Source organism: Camelus bactrianus, chromosome 17 (assembly GCF_048773025.1).
Source record: "Camelus bactrianus isolate YW-2024 breed Bactrian camel chromosome 17, ASM4877302v1, whole genome shotgun sequence".
Taxonomy (NCBI): domain Eukaryota; kingdom Metazoa; phylum Chordata; class Mammalia; order Artiodactyla; family Camelidae; genus Camelus; species Camelus bactrianus.
The window spans coordinates 45,650,960-45,673,141 of record NC_133555.1 but is presented as its reverse complement, the minus strand read 5'-3'; the positions used below and the strand labels follow the sequence as shown (position 1 = coordinate 45,673,141).

Here is a 22,182-nt window from a genome sequence, read left to right as displayed (position 1 = left end):
GAAATACCTAAGAATAAACCTAATCAACTATATTCAGTATCTTGAAATAACCTATAATGGAAAAGAATCTGAAGAATATATATATATAACATATATATTACACATATATAGCTGAATCACTTTGCTGCACACCTGAAACTAACACAATATTGTACATCAATTATGTCAATTAAACATTAAAATCAAATAATTAACATGAATCCAGTACTATGATCTGCAGACCATATATAAATTCTCCAACTGTCATTATAATGTCATTTACAGAAAAAAAATCAGAACACAAGTTACATTTAGTTATTACAAAATGTACAGTTTGTAATGTTACAAAGGAATTTACAGTTTCAAACTAGGAAACAAAGCAAAGCAAAAATAAAGAAGGAAACAAAACAAAAACCACTAAAAATACCAATATCTGCTACAACACTGGAAAGGAAAAGGAAGCCAGCTTTTAGATAAACAGAAATTCAGACAATTCCATGACACAAATAACTGCAATTTAGTCTCTTCCAAGTCAGGTCATGCTTTGCTTTTGTCCAAAAAAATGCCTTCACCCAGACTGAAACTTGGTATCACGGGCTCAGGTGTAGCCCTGTCTCTTTGATACACAGATTTTCTGAAATATCTTTATGACAATCCTGTAAAAATGACCTATCCTGTTATTCAATATGAGAAAAAATATGGAGTTTTGACTTTCAACACTATTTTCCTGAATTTAGCTGACTCCAAAGGAATCATGAAAACTGACATTTGACGAAAAAAAGTTTCAGTTACAGAAAACTCGAAATTAACTAAGTGACTATAATAATGGTACTTTTGCCAAGGTTTCACTGCAGGCTTCTCATAAAAGGAAAAAGGTGCACATTAGCCAGGCTAATGAAAATGACCCAAAGAGTTTTGGGGGTACAAAGAGTGACAAAGTAAGAAATGCTACATACATAATAAGCGTGCGGCAATGTTCTCTCAACAGCACTTGGCTGCCAGGGGAGGCGGGTGAGGTACGGCTCAGTGGTAGAGCGTATGGTTAGCATACACAAGGTCCTGGGTTCAATCCCCAGTACCTCCGTTTACAAAAAAAAAAAAAAGACAGCGCTTACAGCACAAACTGGCTTTTGTCCTGTTCAACTCTTTAGAGGCCAATCCACCACATGAGTCAGCTGGAACACGCACACAGAAGTCTGTGCTGTGCGGTCAGCCAAAGGGATCGGGAGGCCCATTTTTAAGGTATTAGTAATAGAGTGGAACTCAGCTACATCAGAATCCCAAAAGCCCAAGTGCATTCAAAACACGTGACCCCATTTCAGCCAAAGTCCACACGCTGAGCTTCATGAACTGCGAGGCCTGTCAATCAAGGTTCATCTCTTGGTGCTTCCAAACAGCCACAGGGCAAAAGGCCCCTCAGCCAGCCCTAGAAACCCAAGTGAAGAAAGGACTGTACAGCAAGGAGAGACGTGACCACAGACTGCAAGCAGCAGGAGGCAAGGCTTCAAAACTCTAAACACCCAGCCAGTTTCTGACCAGGAAGAAACCACCAAACATCAGCCACCCAGGGGAGGGCTTCAGAATCACTGACTCCAGCACAGGAGCCCCTTCTTTCGAAGGCCAGGGCTGGAGAGACAGCGAGTGCGGGATAAAACAGAGTAATGATTACCAGGCAATGGAATGAGCTACTGGTTTACCCTGGGGCAAAGCCCTCAGTGATCTCAGCTACACATGGAGGGTGCAGAAGATCTGCAAGTTGCTTCCAGGGTGGTGGAAAGAAAACACGCTCGGGAGTCAGACAAATCCTGGCTCCACCACTTACTAACTGTGCAACTTGGGTCGCTCCATACCTCAGTTTCATCATCTGTAAAATAGAGGTCCCACCTACATCAGTTAAGGTTAGACTTGGCTGTGAATGGTGGCTTAAAAACTAGGCTTATTCTCGCCATCATGGAACATTCCAGAAGATGGCAGCTCAGAATTTGTGAGGTGGCTCTGATCAACAAAGGCCTCAGAGGTTTCTTCTGTCTTGATGGCTTTCATCCCAGTCACCTAAAGGCTCAACACGACTGCTGGAATTCCAGCCATCATGCCTGTATTCCAGTTTTGGCCACATGTCTGTACTCTAAGAAGAAAGGAGGGAAAAAGGAAAGGTGGAAAGGTACAAAGATGATTCCAGGAAACAACTATGTGACACCTCTGTTTATATCTGGAATATAATCACATGGTCACATCTAGCTATGAAGCTGAATGAGAGGTGAGTATAGTTTTATTTGGACAACTGTATATCCAGCTCAAAACTGGGACTCTTGTGACTATAGAAGAAAGGGAGACTGGATAGACCTGTAACATCTCTCAACTCAGGTTAAGGATTAAATTGGATAATATATGTAAAGGGTCTGACACTCCCTGAGCAAACAAGTGTAATCCATCCCCTTCTGGTGACACAGACATTTTATGATTTGTGGTCTCGGCGGCTTGAGAGGTCCCTCATGAAGCAGGCTTTTCCAGCCTGGTCTGTCTTTCACCATCTAGTCTCTGGCCACAGCCCACATACAATCTGCATTCCAGCCTCACCAAACTATCTCCCTCCTTCCACACCTCCAACATTTGTACTCGCAGAGCCCTCTACCAGGGAAGCCCTCCCCAACTCCGGGCTGCATGATGAACAACTCATCAACGTCCTAGGTCCCCCCTCACCTGCCACGTTCCCGCTGTCCCCACGTGGTGCCAGTGCTCTCCCCAGGTGCTTCCTCTAAGGCAGCACCACCCTCCCGTATCATAAGAGCTCTCTCTGTGCTAGTCCCTGTTCTGAGTCCCTGTTTACACGCAGCTTTGAGGTTGACCCAAACAACCCTATGACACAAACACTATCACACCCCCATTTTATAGATGAAGAAACCGAGGCACAGAGAGGTTAAACAGCTGGCCCCAGGTCACACAGCGGAACCGGGATGCAAGCATAAGCTATTGGACCACAGAATCTGTGCTCTGAGCTTCCACCCTCAGCTGCCCTGACAGCTTGATGAAGGAGTCTGTGTGTCACTGCAGACCAGGGATGCACAAACCACAGCCCATAGGTAAATCCAGCCCACCACCTGATATTGTAAATGAAGTTTTGTGGGAACACAGACACACCCACTTGTTTCCAGTGGGAAAGCTGAGGAGTTGCCATGTAGACGGTGGAGCCCACAAAGCCAGCTATTAGCTGTCTGGCCCTTTACAGATAAAGCGTCCCCACCCCTGTTTCAGACTGTCAGCTCCTTCAGGCAGGGCCTGCGCTGTGTTCCTCTGTCTCCCAAGTCTCGCCTGGCAATGGACACACACACAAAAGGTGCTCAGCAAGCACGTGGGGTGCGAACATTCCGTCAGAGAGGAGTGTGTCTGGGGGCTGATGCTGCCGGCTCATGCACGACTTGGGAAGTTTCCCAGTTCTCCCTGGATCCTGCCAAATCACCAAAGGGCCCAGGAAAACCGTCGTGCTGGTCTTCACTCCTTGTTCACAGCCCACCACGGCTCCGACGGAGTGACCACTGCAGGACATGCCTGTCACCTAATCCACTCAACTCCCCTGAAGGAGGGGCTCACGCAGAGCCCCTAGTCCCACCCGCGTTCAGAGAACCTGGATTCCAGGGCTGCCTCGGCAATTTCCCACCTCTGCTCATAGTTCCTGGGCATGAGACTAGCACTGCAGATAAACATTTTAACACATCCTGGAAAAGAGATACTAAAAAGCTGATGCTGGAGGGTGGGGGTATAGCTCAGTGGTCGAGCGTGTGCTTGGCATGCACGAGGTCCTGGGTTCAATCCAGGGACCACGTTAAGGGAAAAAATAAAAAAGTAATGTTGGACAACAAGGACCTACTGTAGAGCACATGGAACTATACTCAATATCTTGCAATAATCTATAATGGAAAAGAATCTGAAAAGGAATATATATACGTATAGATGAGTCATTTTGCTGTACACCCGAAACTAACATAACATCAACTATACTCAGTAAACAAATTTTAAAAATAAAGATAAAAATAAAAACTAAAAATAAAAACTGAGGCTGGTCGCCTTTCAACTTGGTATATTTTCAAAATATTTATAGAAAGAGAACAAACCACAGAAAAACACAAATAGTCCTCTAAAAACTACCGCACAGCATAAAAAAGTTATTCCCGGCGCGAATGCCTTCTCTGACCTTCAAAGCACAGGCTTGTGTATCATGTTTCCTAATTGTAGCATTATTATTGATATCCTTGCGTCAAATAAAGGACACACAAATAGAGCCCTTTCTTTCTGGGATGTGACTATATTCAATCCAGTCTGGGTTATCAAAACCAAACTCTGGACGGTTTTCTTTTTAATTCTGTCTTGGCCGTGGTCCCAAATCCCATCAATCAGAAGCTACACAGAGGAAATGTGCAAAAAGCCTCCCACATTTCCAGCATAAGCATTTCAATCCTGCTTTCAGGACACAAAGGCCGGCATCTCTCCTTTCTTCTCAGGGTCCTCAAACAATTGTCCACTGGAGCAGACCCTGCCAGGCCACAGACTAAGCGGCCAAAGGGGACACATCTACTATGCAAACCAAACCATTTGTCACTTGGGGCATAGGGGGAGGAAGGGCAGAGAAATACCTGCCCATTGGCTATGGTCTGGTCTACAGTGACCACTGAACCAACCCAGGTTCCATGAGTCACCCACTGGTCTGCCTAAAATACCAGATCCCCAGCAAACAAACTACGAGTACCAAGCTCTGTGCGGGGCCTGGGGCCTGCGGGAGCTCGGAGCAACACCACAAGGCCAGCATCGTGTCACAGATGAGGAAATCAGGGCCCCAAGAGCTCAGTGACTTGCCAAGGTCGTGCAGCAAAATTGAGGCAAAGCTGGAAGGGCAACGAGGTCTAACCACGTCACCAGCCTGGGCTCCCGCAGGCTGCCCTCTAGAAGCAATGTGACTCCAGGAGAAGGAGGCAGTCCCTGCTTTCAAAAGCTCCCCAGGTGGCAATACAGAAGCTGGCGGGGACAGAGAGCCACCCAGTCACTTATACACTGATGGTGGGAGCGTGGAATGGTTCAGCAACCCTGGACAACCTTGGGAGGTTCTACACACACTATCCTAGGACTATGCAAGTCCAATCCTAGTATTGAACCAAATAAATGAAAGCACATGTCCACACAAAGATCTGTACACAAAAGCAGCTTTGTTTGTAACAGCCAAACCTGGAAACCTCCCAAACATCCACCTACAGGTAAATGGATAAACAAACTGTGGTATAGCCACAGAATGTACCACAACTCAACCACCAAAAAAACAGTGTCAACGACTCACAGGGCAGCAACAAGGAGGAATCTTAGAACATCCTGCTGAGCTAAACAAACCAGACTCCAAAGAGGAGATGCTGTACGCTCACATCTCCATGAAACCCCCAAACAGACAAAACAAATTCGTGGTGATAAAAATCAGAAACAGACTGCAGGGGAAGGGGAATGGACTGGAAAGAATCATGATGAAACTTCCTGGGAGGTGGAAATGTTCTGTACCTTTTGGAGCAGTGGTTACACAGTGTAAACAAGTATCAAAAATCAACCTCGGGGGAGGGTGTAGCTCAGTGGTAGAGCGCGTGCTTAGCATGCACAAGGTCCTGGGTTCAATCCCCAGTGCCTCCTCTAAAACTAAATAGATATAATTACCTCCCCCCACCCCAAAATAAAATAATTAAATAATACAATAATAAAAATAAATATATTTTTAAAAAATCAAACCAAACACCTAAGACCTGTGCTTTGTATTGCATGTTAATTATACCTTTAAGGAAAAAGTCCTTGGACTACGGAGTCATTCTTACGATAAAGTGGAAAATACAGATTACTACATGTATCCTTCCAAAAACTGCCAATAGTATTTAAAGAAACTCTGATTTGCTCACTAAAGGAAATTAAGTTTACTCATAGGCATTATTAACGATTTCCCTCACGTATTACCTACCTAACATTTTCCCAAGGGGGGCTGTCTCGCAGACAGAGATGAATGAGTCCACCAACCCTAACAAGCCCACTTAAGAGTCAGGACAGCGACCTGCACCCTTCCATGAAAGCAATGTCACCACGGCAACCAGTGAAGGGTAGGAAAGGTGGATGGGAAGGGAGCCGGAGAGTTTAAGAACCACCTTGCGGGGGAGGGTATAGCTCACTGTAATAGAAGACATGCTTAGCATGCACGAGGTCCTGGGTTCAATCCTCAGTACCTCCATTTCAAAAAAAAGAAAAAAAGAAGAAGAGGAAGAAGAATCACCTTAGAATTATGACAGTGTGTATGCCGTGCCCCCCACCCCCAAGATGTCTATGTCCTAATCCCTGGAACCTGTGAACGTTACCTTACCCAGCCAAGCTTTTCACATATGATAGATTGATTACATTAAGAATCTTGAGATGGAGGAATTATACTGGATTATCTGGGTGGGTCCTAAACGCATTCATAGGAGTCCTTCTAAGTGGGAGGCAGAGGGAGATTTGACACACCCAGAAGAGAAGGCAATTTATGAAGACAGAGGCAGAAACTGGAGTGATGCCTTTACAAGCCAAGGCATCTGGCAGCCACCAGAAGGTCGAAGAAGCAAGAATCAATTTTCCCTTAGAATATCCGGTGGGCGCACAGTCCTGCCAACACCTTGATTTCAACCCGGTGAAACTGATTTCAGACTTCTAGCCTCCAGAACTATGAGAAAATAAATTTCTGTTGTTTCAAGCTACCAAGTCTGTGGCCATTTTTTAGGGGGGAGGGGAGTTAGGTTTACTTATTTATTTGTTAGTTTTTTTAATGGCAGTGCTAGGGATTGAACCCAGGACCTCGTATATGCCAAGCACGAGCTCTACCACTGAGCTATACCCTCCCCGCCTGTGGTCATTTTTTTATAAGAGCCATAAGGAAACTAATGCAGACTGGAAGCCTTAAAGCTGTATGGCTTCTGTCACCTTTCCACATTCCCCCAATATCAACTGAAACTTCTAAGAAAATAACTTAATTAATTTCAAATTAATGATTTCGTTCCTCAAAAGAAAACACCAAAGAACATCTCATTACCATGCGGGGGGAGCAAAGATTTCCTAAACAGGACTCAAAAAGAACCAAACATACAGGGAAAAAATTTAAAATGTGACTACATTAAAATTAAGAATTTGTGTTTACAAAGACACTAGTAAAAGACAAACTGGCAAACCATAGAGTGAAAGAAGATATCTTTTCTCTCTGTATACGTAGTGCCTGTGCACACGTGTACACATACCCATCAATGAACTCACATCTAGAACACATAAAGAACTTCTACAGGTCAGTAAGAAGAAGACAGATACCCCAGTACAGAAGTGGGCAAAAGACTTAAATAGCATCTTACAAAACATGACCTCCACATGGCCAATAGATACATGAAAAGACGTGAAACTCCATTTGTCATCAGGGAAAGGCAAATCAAATGATACACCACGACACACCCACCAGATTGGCTAAAACGAAAACAAGAGACAATGTCAAGTGTGAGTGAGTATGTGGAGCACCTAGAACTCTCATACATCGCTGGTGGAGTATTAACAGATCCAACCACTTCAGAAAACTCTCCAGCAGTATCTAATAAGCTGGACATTTGCAATATCTCCACTCCCAGGTATCCACCCACAGAAATGCATACATATACTCCCCAAAACTATTTGTTCGGAAGGGCCAAAACCTAGGAAGAACTCAGATGTCAATCTATAATACATGTAAACATATTTAGTAAACTCACACAATGGAATACCAAATAGCAGTGGAAACAAACAGACCACGACTGTACACAGCAACATGGTGGGGCTCACAAACCTATTATTAAGAGAAAGAAGCCAGGCACAAAAGATCACACCCTGTACAATATGAAATTCAAACTAATCAAGGTACTGGAAGTTAGAATAGCGAAGCCCTCGAGGGGAATGACAGGAAGGGACAGGGTGAGGGGGCTTCTCTTTCCTGATCTCCGGGTGCTATGTGTATGAAAATTCATCTAACTATGTACACACATGAGTTGTGTACTTTTCTGAATGTCTGTTAGACGTCAAATTAACCCTCCAAAAATTCATCTATTCAGAGATTATGTGACAAGGTATGGGCAGCTTTTTTTCCCTCAATAACATTTTCAAACTGCAAAATGGATGCAAGTTCACCTTTGGGAAAAAAATAATAGAAGGACAAAAAGAGAAGAAAAGAAAACTCACCCACAACCCCACCAACTAAGGAAAATCATGGTAACCACTTGGTGTAAATATCCTCAAATACATGTATGTTTTAAAAAGTGGGGGAGAGTCTTCAAATGATAAATGCTGGAAAGGCTGTGGAGAAAAGGGAGCCCTCCTGCACTGCTGGTGGGAATGCAGTTTGGTGCAGCTATTATGGAAAACAGTATGGAGATTCCTTAAAAAACTAAAAATAGACTTACCATATGATCCAACAATTCCATTCCTGGGCATATATCCAGAAAAACTCTAATTCAAAAAGAGACATGCACTCCAATGTTCACAACAGCCCTATTTACAATAGCCAAGACATGGAAGTCACCTAAATGTCCATTAAGAGATGACTGGATAAAGAAGTTATGGTGTGTGTATGTGTAATGTCCCCTAAGACATACACACACACACACACACATATATATAATGGAATACTACTCAGCCATAAAAAAGAATGAAATAATGCTATTTGCAGCAACATGGATGAACTTAGAGATTATCATATTAAGTGAAGTAAGTCAGACAAAGACAAATATCATATGATATCACTTATATGTGGAATCTAAAAAAATAACACAGATGAACTTATTTACAAACCAGAAACAGACTCGTAGACATAGAAAACAAACTTATGGTTACTGGAGGGAAAGGGGTGGGAAGAGATAAATTAGGAGTCTGGGATTAGCAGATACAAGTCTGGGATTAGCAGATATGTATATAAAATAGAGAAACAACAAGGTCCTACTGTACAGCACAGTGTACTATTTCAATAACTTATAATAACCTATAATGGGAAAGAATCTGAAAAAGAATATATATATGTATGTATAACTAAATCACTCTGCTGTACACCAGAAACTAACAACATTGTAGGTCAACTAAACTTCAAAAGAAAAATAAATACATTTTTTAATTTAAAAAATAAAAAATAAAAAGGGAGGAGAGCAGATCTTGCAGGGAGTGGTTAACACAGCAGGTTATAACATATACTATATATCATGTATATTATAGTGTATATATATACCCATGTATATATACCCATATATATGTAATATGCATTTTGTAACCTAAACAACCACCCTTTATTATTATTGTCAGTGAAGCGATCCAGTGTCCCTAAATGATTTGAGAGCAGCCTTAGAACAACCTGACAACCCAGATGCCAAGATGTGCAAATCCTTGCAGAATAGGGGTAAGAATATTAAACCAGAGCAGTGATTTTCAACCCTGGTATCATCAATTACCTCTAAAACAACTGGAATAGTCAAAAAGCATTCATTTTAATTCAGTATGATTTTTAAACTTAATCTATGCCTCCACTGACTTTTCTAAATGGGCCCGGTGGCCCCAAAACCCTGGGAAATCATGGTTGGAGGCTGAACACTGTCTTCTCCAGGTACACTGTTACTGCAGATGAAGTCAAAAGAAAGCCCTGGACGTCTGTCTGGTCCCTAAAGGCCCACCCTGGGTGGGTTGTAATTTCCCCAAGGTGAGGGTGGGCGTGTCTTCTGTCCCATAAGAGAAAAACTAATGGTTGCAGGGAGCAGAGCAAACAATAAACATATTAACTCAAGGGCGAGGCTATGAGCAGGTAGAGAAGTAAGAATTACAACAGTCGCTAACACTGGCCAAAACAAAACTAGGCCCTGGTTTGATTTCCTCTCAGTCGTTCATTCCTTTTCTTAATCATTCAGTGATACTTACTGAACCCTTATTATACGCCACACTCTGCTCCAGACACTGGAGGTACAGCAGTGAACAAGACAGGCAAAATTATCCTCTGTCCTCAGGGCGCTTCCATCAAGCACAGAAAGTCCAAAGGGTGAAATACTGAGCACACTGGCAGGTGGTAAGTGTTAAGGGGAAAAGCAAGGAAGGGAGACAGAGGCTGGAGGAGGAAGTCAGTCACTTCCCATCGAGGTGAGTGTTTGGTTCCAGGGTTTATTTTGTCTGTTTGGGTCCTCTCTCTTTTCTTCTTGGTGAGCCTGGCCAGAGGTTTGTCAATTTTGTTTACTCTTTCAAAAAAGATAGCTCTTGGTTTGATTGAATTTTTAATCTCTATTTTATTTATTTCCTCCCTGATCTATATTAGACCTTTCCTTCTGCTGACTTTAGGTTCTGTTTGTTCTTCTTCTAATTCTCTTAGGTGATAGGGTAGGCTGTTAATTTGAGACTGCTCTTCATTTTTGAGGAAGGCCTGTATCACTATGAATTTCCCTCTCAGGACTGCTTTTGCTGCATCCCATAGATTTTGTGTGGTTGTACTTTCATTGTCATTTGTCTCAAGGTATTTTTTAATTTCTTCTTTGATTTCATCATTGACCCACTGGATTTTTCAGTAGCATGTTGTTTTGTCTCTATGCAATAATTTTTTTCTCATTTCTCTTTCTGTGGTTGATTTCTAGTTTCATGCTGTTGTGGTCAGAAAATATGCTTGAAATAAATTCTGTCCTCCTAAATTTGCTGTAGCTTGTTTGGTTCCAAGTTTTAAATGATCTCTCTCTCTCTCCTCAAAGAACTCATCATCTCCTCTCCAAAGAACTCTGCGATAATTATGTTAATGGAGTCCCAGAGTAATCACAGCATTAAAAAAAATAGACCAAGAATTTTATGGACCAGAAAGGGTCCATTTAAGAAGGGACAAACTGAAGATACAATAATGGTTCCCACTTCCCAGGAACCCACTACACGCTATTCTCAGTCCCTTACACACCAGTATCTTCATTTAATCCTCATACTGATCTAATGACAAGGGTAAGGGTAACACCATCTTTGACATTTAACAGATGGGAAAACGGAAGCCCAGGGCAATGAGGGAACAGGCCCAAGGTGACAGGTGTGCTAAATGCTGATGTCAGGGCTTGACCCAGAGTCCACAGTGCTCTTACTTTCCAAATAAATGTCCACTGGTCGCCCGAGGTTTTCTTTTGCCAACATTTGTCTTCCTTACCCTATTCAGGATTTGCCTTTCAGTGTTCTACTGAGTTCTCACACCCCCACCAGTCACCTAGAAAAGAATTAGAGGCTGGTTCCATATCTACAGTGTTTTCTTTTCTCCAAATACCAAAAACGGAATGGCAATGAAAACCCTCAAAGATTCAAATAGCACTTCCTAGAACTAATTAGAAATTATTTCCCCAAACACTTGAAGTTATGAGCAACCCCTAAGCAGTTCCATTTTGGCTTAAGACTAAAATTGGCCTTAGGGCAAATGAGAGTTCATATAGCCAATTTCTTACCAGGTATGAAACTCTCAAACTGAACACAGTCTGACTCCTGGTTGTCCCCCATCCTACCCACAAACCCATTCATCCCCTGTGACCCTCATCACCGTAGAGAACACCTCAACCTCCCAGCCTCTCAGCCTACAAACTCAAGAGTTATCCTTGACCCCTCTCTTCCTCTCACCTCCACAGCCAACCCATCAGAAATCTCTCCTCCCCACTCCAAATCTGTCCTTTTTCTCCATTTCCCTTGTCTCTGACATCCAAGCTCCCAGCATCTCTTGCCTGGACCACCACACTGAACTCCTAACTAGCCTCTCAACTTCCTGACCTGCTCCTCAAAACCTGCATCTCCACACAGTAGCCACAGTGGACTCTTTAAAGCCCAAATCAGACCATGTCACCTCCCTGCTTAAAATCCTTCTGCAAAACCAGAACAGTCTTCAATTCTTCCCCCAGCCAACAAGGAGCTGTGTGACCTGGCTCCGGCTGGTTTCCTCAAGCCCTGGGGCTCACTCTCCCCCTGGTTCACTCCATATGAAACCCAAAAGATGGGTGAAAAGACAGTTGCTCTATATTAAAATGTCAAGGGCAGTAAAGACAGGAGATCCACACAAATTATTTCCACAAACATGTACCTTTTAGTCATCATTTTTAAACTGTATTTTTAATCTATATACCACCTGCCCCTTTTTGAAATTTTGTTCATTTGTTTAGATGAATTTACACTTTAATGGCATCCTACAGGTCTATATCATGCTATCATGTCTGAAATATTTTCTTTAAGTAACTCTAATAATGAACTATAGAAACTCCCTAACGGGTATCAGCCCCATGCTCCAATGACGTCACACTCTTTCAACCAATGAATGCAAGCCAAGGAACCCTGACGTCCTCTCCTGAGTGTGTCCCACACGTGCCACGTTCCCTCTTGTGACCTTTTTTTAAGTCATTTAGCTTGCATTCTGGCCACACTGCCTTCCTTGAGGCATGGTGATGAGGGTGAGAGTACTACAAATAAATTAAAGCAGAATATAAAACTGAATATTAAAATATAAGTTTTACAGCAACTTGAGGACACTAGAATAAAAACTGTTAGTGAGGGACCAGTGTTAAGTCCTGGGGGCTGGTGAACGATGTTATCAACTACATGGCAGCCTAGGAACACGCACCAAGGACTTTCTGGTTGGAGATTTGTGCTTAACAGCAGGCAATTTGAACAGAACTGTCAAAGGGGCATGCCACGTAGCCCCCAAATGCAGGTAGCTTGACTCAGCTTACCTCCTTGCACCAAAGCATTTCCCTGGACTGAGGAGGGGTGGGCTCCTTCCACTCTTCAATCCTGAGACTCTTTCACTACTTGATGAGAAGGTGCCCAGGTGTTCTGGACCTTAGAGTAGCTCCACAGTAGCTGGAACAACACCTGGCATATAGCAGGCTCTCAATAAAATAGTCTCCGAATAAATAAATGGAGATATGAATGTATTTTCAAAGTTTCTATCTTTATCCCCCTCTCTCCTCCTCTTCACTGATTCAGATCTCCCTTTATAAGACCCCTTGGTGGTGGGGAAGGGTATAGTTCAATGGCAGAGCATGTGCTTAGCATGCATGAGGTCCTGGGTTCAATTCCAAGTCCCTCTGCTTAAGAAATAAATAAATAAGTAAACCTAATTACTTCCCCCCCCCAAAACAAACAAACAAAAAATTGCAAGATCCCTTGAGAAGGGAGAAGCGCAAAATCACAACCCTCATAGATTTTCTCCAGAACACTAACAGCCCCTCGGCCAAGGTTGAGAGATCACCGATGTGGGAAACAAACCCCCACACTGAGACGCTAACCATTAAAAAGAGACAATGCTTTTGGAGTCAGTGGTAGACTTCCAAACAGGTGAGTCTGCTGTGGTAAGAACAAACACTGGCAGCCAGCTATAAACCACAGCAAACAAACTCGACACAGATGAGACTTCAGCCGTGTACACAGCACATTTCACCTGTGTAACCTGCAATCACGTAGGTATTATCATGATATTGCTATTAATTTTGCCCCTTCTCTATCTGGCCTGCAACCTAAATACCCCAGTGGATTTAATTATACAAAAGCATGAGTTACTCCAATTCCTCCTAAATCCACTCCAAAGAACAAATCCTTTAATATACACTGCAGGTAAAAATACCATCCCCAAGTGAAATAACTGTAATCCAGGGTAACAGCTCTGCTGGCCTCATAAGCTTCTTGGAGGGGGGCTGGGGAGCATTAAAGGGAATTGTCCAAGACACAAAACAAATGTTATCACCAACCAGGCACCTCGAGGTGCCATTAACAAGACAATTACCAAGAACTGAAATCAGATTTAGTCATCTCCTCTCTCCTCCTACGCACCCTACCTATTCCCTTTCAGCTTTCAAGAAATTAAGGGGAAAAGGGAGAGGCAAAAGCAGACACTGGGGCTATTTTGAGAAATAGGATTCAAAAGTTCAGGCGCAACTTCCACTAACGTAGTACAGATCTCCAGGGAAACCCAGGTGACTCGGAAAGTTCTCTGTGGGTAACAAATCAGGTTCCACACTTCGGAAGTCATCCTCCCCCTGGCTGTTTCATGTAAGTCACTGCCTGCTGTTTCAGCTATAAACAATCTGAAACTTCCAATGGATCTACAGGCAGAGACTGTACTCTGCTCACCAGCAGAGATAAGCAGGAGTTCCCAGGGTGTGATTCAAATCTCACAAACATCCTTAAGAACGCAAGTCCTAAGAGCCAAGCGCTACTAAGGGCGACACACAAGATCTCCTCAACAACCTCTCCAAAAAGCCCCGTTCTCCTTGCATGGACATTTGCATTTCCCTCTGGCTTGTTTTTGAAAGACGAAGTTTAAAGATGTAAACAGCAGTACCCCATCTGCTCCTTTCAAGTCTTTCTCACGATCCTCACTATGGCAGTCCACACACTCCCGCGACCCCTTCCCTTGACACCCAGGCTTCCCAACTGTGAGAGCAGAGTGAGCAAGGAACTTCAAAAAACACTTAAAGGGGGGAAATCATAATAATTTAAATAGCGAACCACCCCGATCGAAAGGGGAGAGGGTGTTAACAAAAACAATTTTTTTTTAAACCCTAAACTTTCTTTGCAAAGATTGGAGGTTCAAAGCTCATCAGCTGAGCAAGGGGCTAGCACACGCACCGGAAGGCGCCGAGGATAAGGGGCTGGTTTCTGTTGGTGGTGGTGTTTTTAAACACCAAAGTTTTAAACGAACTACGTTATGGAGAGAATTGCTGTGATCGGACCAGATGTATTAAATTTTTCATCCAGGCAGGCAGCACGCCCCCCTCTGCCTCCCATCCTCAGCCATTCTTCAGGGGTGCGGGAAACCGCTAGAAGGCAGGGCCCGGGGACCAGTGCGCTCGCCGGCTGCTCCAGTCCCTGCAGGTGCCAGGGCTCTCGGTTCCCTCCCCGCCACTGCGATGCAGTCCTGGCGTGGGGTCGCGGCGCGCCTGGTCCTGGGCACCCCATCTGGAGGTGAGCAGGGATGCAGGAAGGGCCCCCGTGCCAAGGCGGCCCAGGTTCGCCGGCAGCACGATCGCGCACGTACACACACACTCACACCTAGCGGCGCGCAGGGAGGGGCGCGCGGCGGCGCGGGCAGCGGGCGCGTTACCTGTTCTGCCAGCCCTGGAGGAGGTTGGTGTATTTGCTGAGCACACCCTCGAGCGCCGGCTCCCGCCGCCGGCCGCCTCCCCCGCACGGGCTAGCGGCCACCGAGCCCGGGCTGCTGCGGCTGCCCCCGCCGCCGAACCCGGCGGTCGCCGACCGGCCGGAGACCCCATGGCCCGCCAGGGAGCAGGAGGGAGAGGAGCCCGCCGAGGTGGCGCGGCTGCTGCTGCGGCTGCTGCTGTTGCTGCCCCCGCCGCCGTCTGCGCCCTGGGCCGCCCTCTCCATGGTCCGTGCGCGCCCGGGACGCGGGTGCCCGCCGCGGTGGCGGCCCCGGCGCCGGGGCTCCTGGCGCGGCGGCGGCGGCTGCTGTAGCTCCAGGCGCCCGGGCCGCGCGTGGCTGCTCCAAATCCCAGGCAAATGCCTGACTCATACAGGAGGAAGAGGAGGAGGAGGCGAAGGAGAGCTGGGAAGGAAGCCAACGGGGCTGGATGCAGCTGCGGCCGCCCCTCCTCCAGCCCGGCCCCGGCCGGGCCCCTCCTTCCGCACTAGTTTCCCGGGCAAGTTCGGAGCGGGTGGCCGGTTCGGCGAGCCCTCCTCCGGTTCCACCTCCTCTTCTTTTCAGTCCCAGCGGCCGCTCAGGCCCGGGGGCTCTGGGCGCTCCCCGCGCGGATCCGCTGGGTGGGCACGCCTGGAATCCACACCCTGTCACCCCTCGCGCGCCTTCTGCCGCCCCCTCTCGGATCCGAAGGTGCGAAGGGGAATCTCCGGCGTCACTCTCCAGCCCCCACCCACCTCGGGACCTGGCGGGAGGGGCGGCCCCACCCACCGGGGCGGCCCCACCCACCCGGTCCACCCGGATATGGACCCGCCCAGCCTAACACTGGCTCACACGCACACGCCTCTCTGTCTTCCGCACCAAGCCTGAGCTCACGTGCACGGTCACCTGGACATGAACCTCACTGGCCGAGCCAAGGAACAGAGCAGGGAGGTCCCCCGGGTTGTCCTGCAGGTCCAGGAGGGCAGGGGAGGAGGTTCTCACAGGTAAGCTCGCCCGGGGCATTTTCACCCAACAACAGGGTTATAATACATGCACAGTGAACCCCAGGGCCAGGACCGGAGTGAGGCAGGAGGACTCTGGGGCTCCTTCAAGTGCCTCTGAAAATTGAGCGTCCTAGGTGCCGCACATACCTCGCCCTAATCCCCACCCTGATGGACACACAGAAACGCCAAGTCCAACCCTACCTGGTGTTACTGTGCAACAGCAAGCACCTGTGAAGCTCGGCCATGGGTAAGCCTGCACTGAAGGCAGGAGAAATCACACTTATAAACAGGGTGAAGTATTCTGTGCGTTGGCTGTAACTTCTGCCTCAACCCCCACCCCAAGGTACCCTGAGTTGCAGCTGGCTTTCTAAATCTGAAGTTGACTTGCTGAAATCTGGCAAAAGTAGACCGGTTGAACTCTCTCCACCCCACTCATGATTTTTGTGAATATAAATATCCAGTGCAATCTGGAAGTTTATAAAATTACCTAGAAAAATAGCTTTGAGGATCTCACCACTCTCCCCGCAACACACACACACACACACACACACACACACACACACACACACACGAAAACAAAAACAGAGATTAATAGGTGATCCCTTTCCAAAGGATCTACAAATCCATAAAGCAGATAAATAATTCAACAGCTTAAAAATTACTAAATGGAATAGAGTCAGCTCTCATGGGGACAATGCCCCAACCCTGACCCCTTTCTAGCTCTGTGTCCTTCCAGCAAGCCTTCAGAGGTGCCTGAGCTCTAGAAATTCTCATGGAGAAGCTTCTGGGCCTATGAGAGATGGTTGTGCCCTGAATAAATTACAATCCCAAGAACCCACACAGTGTAAAACAAAGAAAACTTCCCCCAAAGAGACTGCGTGGTAGAAAAGAACCAACTTTCAAGCCAGAAAGAGCTGAGTTCCAATCTATGACCTTGATCAAGTTACCTCTTTTAGCCTTAGCTTTCTCACTTGCAAAATGGGACTAAGCATGCTACTGGCCGTGATGAACTACATAAGAATGTTTATTTGTTCAGAATATTTACCGCCTCTTCCTATGGGAGGAATACCCTCCCTCCACATCAGCCTTCGGCTTGGGCACAGAACTCTTTTGGCCAATGGCATGTGAACAGATGTAATAACATACGCCACTTGCAAACATATGTCTAAGAGCTGTCCTGTGGTTCCACCATCTTTCTCTTCCCTCTACCAGGTGATCAGCCTGTCCCAGATCAAGGCTCTCCTTCAGTTTGGGTCTTGGAGTGAGAAGACAAGTGGCAGAGCTGAAGCCAGTTAGCCTTGGCCATGTCACATGCACAGGATGTTTGCCATAAGTCACTGAGATTTTAGGAATTATTTTGTACCACGGCATCACTTTGCCTAAGCCAGCTGACAGACCGGTCAGTACGTGAGTGTTCATGAAGTCCTCCATTGACATGAGGACTGGGAGGTGGGTGAACAATGAATGCCAGTCATTTTTTATTTTTTGTCTTTTAATGGAGGTACTGGGGATTGAACCCAGGACCTCCTGCATGCTAAGCACGTGCTCTACCACTGAGCTATTGCCCTCCTCTCCAAATGCAAGTCATCATGTGACCAAACAACAGCCCTCCTGGGGGGCTGCTACCTTATGATCTGGCTACAATCAGGGAGGTACCGTCACCTTATTTCATATTTTCAAACCTCTACTACCATCATTCCATCTGACCCAGTCCACACCAGTGACTAGATGAGCCAGAACAGCAAATTCTCACTTTGGTCTAAAAAACTGAGACCCTAGAGACAGTCCCATTGAAGGGAGGAGAGGCTAAATTGAAAGGAACAGCCAAGGCCAGTGTCCTAGTCTGTGCCGGCTGATGTAACAAGAGACCACAGACTGGGCACTGATAAACAATAGAAATTTACTTCTCACAGTTCTGTAGGCTAGAAGTCCAAGATCAGGGTGCCTGCTTGGTCAGGTTCTGGTGAGAGCCCTCCTCCAGGCTCACACTTTTCTTTGTCCTCACGTGGTAGAAGGGGCTTGGGAGTGCTATGGGGTCTCTTTTATAAGCACACTCACCTCACCCTCAAGAACTAAGCACCTCCCAAAAGTCCCACCTCCTAATACTGTCGCATTGGGCATCAGAATTTCAGTGTATGAACGGGGGGGGAGGGTGGCAGGGGACACAAGTGTTCAGACCACAGCAGCCAGGATGGCCCAAGAGCAAGCCAGCTGTATGGGAGTGGAAACAGCCAAGGAGGTACATCAGGAGCAACAGATGAGTGGAGCAGATGTGCTGAAAGACAGGCCACACCGCGACAGAGAGGGGAGTGCGTGCTAGAACCCAGGGCCTCTTGCATGCTAAGCAGGCACTCTACCACTGAGCTGTACTCTCCCCCTGCAGATTTCTCTTGGGAGAGGAAAATGTCTTATGTTAGAAAAACAACTTGAGAACAAAAGACACAATACGTTGGCAAAAATATTTGCAGAACATATACGCCCCCAATAAGGACTCATTTCCTTAACCTACCCAGATTGCAGAAATCATTAAGAAAAATACAAATGTAAGTAGAATGACTGGAAATCTAACACCCATCTTGGACCATGTGAAGGCTTTGGGAATGGAAGCCATCCCTGATTAGAACAGTAAGACAAACACACCAAACCTCTTAAAATAATGGGCAGAAACAGCAGCCCCCAGTAGGGGAATGATCACCCCAACGTCTCCACATGGACCTAGTGGTCTGGAGTTTCCAGGAGTTGCTTCTGGAGCCCCCTCATCTGGTTCGGAATATCATTCTTGCCAATGGCACTGGAGTCTTGGGAGGATGTTCGTGGACCAGCAAGGGTGGGGATCACTGATGCGGTCGGCCAGATGACGGGAATGAAGCTGCACACAGGTGGAGAGAAAACTCACAATCAGATCACCCTCTGTTTCAACTTGGCCCCCACTTGTGTTAGAAACAACTGGTCTAACGTGTTCTCCATCCCGAATAATAACAATAATACCTCACATTTATTGAGCCCTTACTATGTGCCAGATACTGTTCTAAGTGTTTTACACGTAGTAATTCATCTAATCCTTACAACAACCACATGAGCTGCGTACAATTCCTGTTCCTGTTTCACAGATGGAGGAAAAAGGAATCAAAGAAACATGAAGCAACTTCCCCCAGACTCTGCTGGAGCTAGAATTTGAACTCAGGCAATTGGACTACTGAGCCTGAGGCTTTTCCCTCCACATTATGCCACTTGCTTCATAATGGATCCAGTCTCCCTTCATCTACTGAATGAGACCACTGAAAGTACAGCTCAGTGCCTGGAATTCCATTTCCCGCTATACTTCTGTTCATTTACAAACTGATTCTCCCATCACCATTCTGAGAGCCACAGGCAGGAGCTTGGGCCCCGAGCATGCAGCCACAGGGCCTGCAAGCAGTTATACTCAGGCAATGTTAATTGTGTGATAAACGAAGCCCAATTTTACCGTGGAAGAGACAGAAACTCAGAAAGGAGGAGCTAATACTAAACCTGAACCCAGGTCTTCTGACACCAAATCCTGTGTTCTTGCAAATACAGCCTGCTGCCTGATCTTGGCTGCGGTGTGTACACACAACTTTACCACCACAGTTAGAGCATGGACAGTCCACCAGTCTATGAACAAGCAGCTCCATTAGGACCACCTGGAGGGTTACATCTAGGAGCATCAAATTACTACAAGGGTCACAGGCAACTTTGTAGCACAGCTGTATATAAACTAACATTTTTCCAAAATGGAAATTATGTCATTGTGTTGATTAATTGTATTTAAATGGATGCTCATTTTTAAAGATTCACATATGCAAAGGTACAATGTAGAAGGTGAAAGATATCTGTAATACCTCCCCAGAGGTAACCACTGTAATAATTTATATGTATATTTTTCCAGACACTTTTCTATGCAGAAATGTAGTTATATATTATCATATTCAAAAACAGGTTGAATTATGCTGTACACCAGAAACTGACACAACACTGTAAACTGACTATACTTCAATTAAAAAAAAAACCTCAAAAACAGGTTTATATGGGGGGTGGGGGCAGTAGATAAACTAGGAGTTTGGGATTTGCAGATACTAACCACTATATATAAAATAGATAAGCAACAAAGTCCTACTGTTTAGCACAGGGAACTACATTCAATATCTTGTAATAACCTATAATGATAAAGAAAATTAAAAAGAATATATATAAATAAATCAATATACTATACACCAGAAACTAACACATTGCAAGTCAACTATACTTCATTAAAAAAAAAAAAACAGGTTTATACTGTAAAATATATAATGATTTCTAAAGTGCTTTGTTGACTGAAGTACACAGCATCAACAGATCCTTTTAGAGCTACATCACCATTTGTAAGAGTTTCAGAGTCTTCCGCTATATATGTGCACCCCGATTTAATCAACCCACTACTAACAGACGCTTCAGTGTTTCAAACTTTTGCTATTCTCAAAAGTGTTCTTGTGGGAGAGGGTATAGCTCAGTGGTAGAGTGCATGCCTAGCATGCACAAAGTCCTGTGTTCAATCCTCAGTACCTCCATTAAAAAGATAAATAAACTTTAAAAACCTAATTACCCCCCCAAAATAAAACAAACAAAAAAGTATTCTTTAAATAACCTTGTGCATTAGTTAAATTGTTTCCTTAGAATAAAATACTGGAATTGTAATGACTGAGTCCACCTGCATGTTATCAATATGGCTCATGTATTGCAAAATTCTCCCAGAAAGTCTGCATCAATTTTCACTATACTGATTCTGTCTGTCTTCTCGCATGTTTGAGCAATTGCTGAATTGTCGAGGTTGGCCTTGGCTGAGACAGCTGGGCTTGCCCTCCTCCCCAGGGTCTCTCATCTTCCAGGAGCCTAGCCTTGTTCTCAGAAAGAGAAGGCATGCCAAGCCCCCTAGAACCTGGTCTGGGGACTGGAACAGGGTCACTCCTCCACATTTCAACAAAGGGTGCTGACTTTTCCAGATACCCAGGGAGGGGTCCCCCTGCCACTGTTCTGGGTTCCCATGGTAACTTAAAAGAAAACTTTAACAATGTCTGGAGCTCCTGAGGTCCTGCAGATGAAGGAGGAGGATGTCTTCAAATTCCTTGCAGCAGGAACTCACAGAAGCTCTTCTCCCACAGACTCTCAGACAGAAAGTGGAAAAAAGGTTGATGGAAAAGAAAGAGTTTCTTTAAAATGTGGGAGAAAAAGAAAGAAGGAAGGAAGGTAGGGAGAAAAAGAGCTGGACCAATTGGACATTCACACGCAAAAAAAACCTGAAAAACCCGTATCTCACACTTTATTCAAAAATTACTTAAAAATAGATCAAAAACTAAAAAGTGAAACCTAAAAATATTAACTTTTAGAAGAGAACATAGAAGAAATCTTTATGAACTGGGGTTAGGAAAAAAGAGCAAACACGGGTTACCTTTTGTGAAGAGGGAAGGTTAAGGGGAAGGTAGAACATGGCTCAGAGAGGAGTTGAGGACCATGGAGAACTAGTCCCAGGTCTTGAGATGCAATGAAGGGACTTGCGACCGGATTGCAATATGTCAACTGGATTTTAAATTGCCATGGACCACTGATTCCTTCCTGCCTCCTGTTTCCCCCTTTTTGAACAGGAATGCCTACAGCCCGTACCTGGTTACCACTGTCTGTTGAGAGCGGAGGGGACATATTACCTTTCTTCAGTTTCACAGGTCACAGGAACTCACTCAAGGAGCTGACCTTAAGGAGCTACACCTGAGGATCCTCCCCTCTCCTGGACTGGACTTACAGGACACAACTCTGGGCTTCAAGCTGGTGCAGTGATGGAGTGAGACTCTTGGGGGCCCTTGAGTGGATGACTGTGTTTACATGTAAGAGGGATATGAATTATTTGTGGCCAAAGGGTGGACTATTGTGGTTTCAAAGATCTGCCTACAGATTCTGTGATACTCTCTCAAGAGGTGGAGCTTAATTCCTCTCCCCTTGAGTGTGGAATGGACTTGGTGACATGCTTCTAACAAATGGAAAGAACATAGCTGA

The 22,182-nt window shown here is 45.3% G+C and overlaps 1 protein-coding gene across 5 annotated transcripts in view; it reads right to left on the bottom strand.

The window, feature by feature from the left end:
* OSBPL10 (oxysterol binding protein like 10) overlaps positions 1 to 22,182 on the bottom strand; it is a 350,089-nt gene that overhangs the window by 252,457 nt on the left and 75,450 nt on the right. For 2 of the 5 annotated variants that reach the window (XM_074345352.1, XM_074345353.1), the window contains one exon: positions 18,786 to 19,009. Coding sequence is in view for 3 of the 5 variants with exons in the window: in XM_074345351.1 (XP_074201452.1) it covers positions 15,104 to 15,384 (281 nt within the window). In the remaining 2 variants the exon portion in view is untranslated. Of the gene's footprint in view, positions 1 to 15,103; positions 15,955 to 18,785; positions 19,010 to 22,182 lie in introns of those variants that run through there. The other 3 variants (XM_074345351.1, XM_074345349.1, XM_074345350.1) reach the window with 3 other exon arrangements.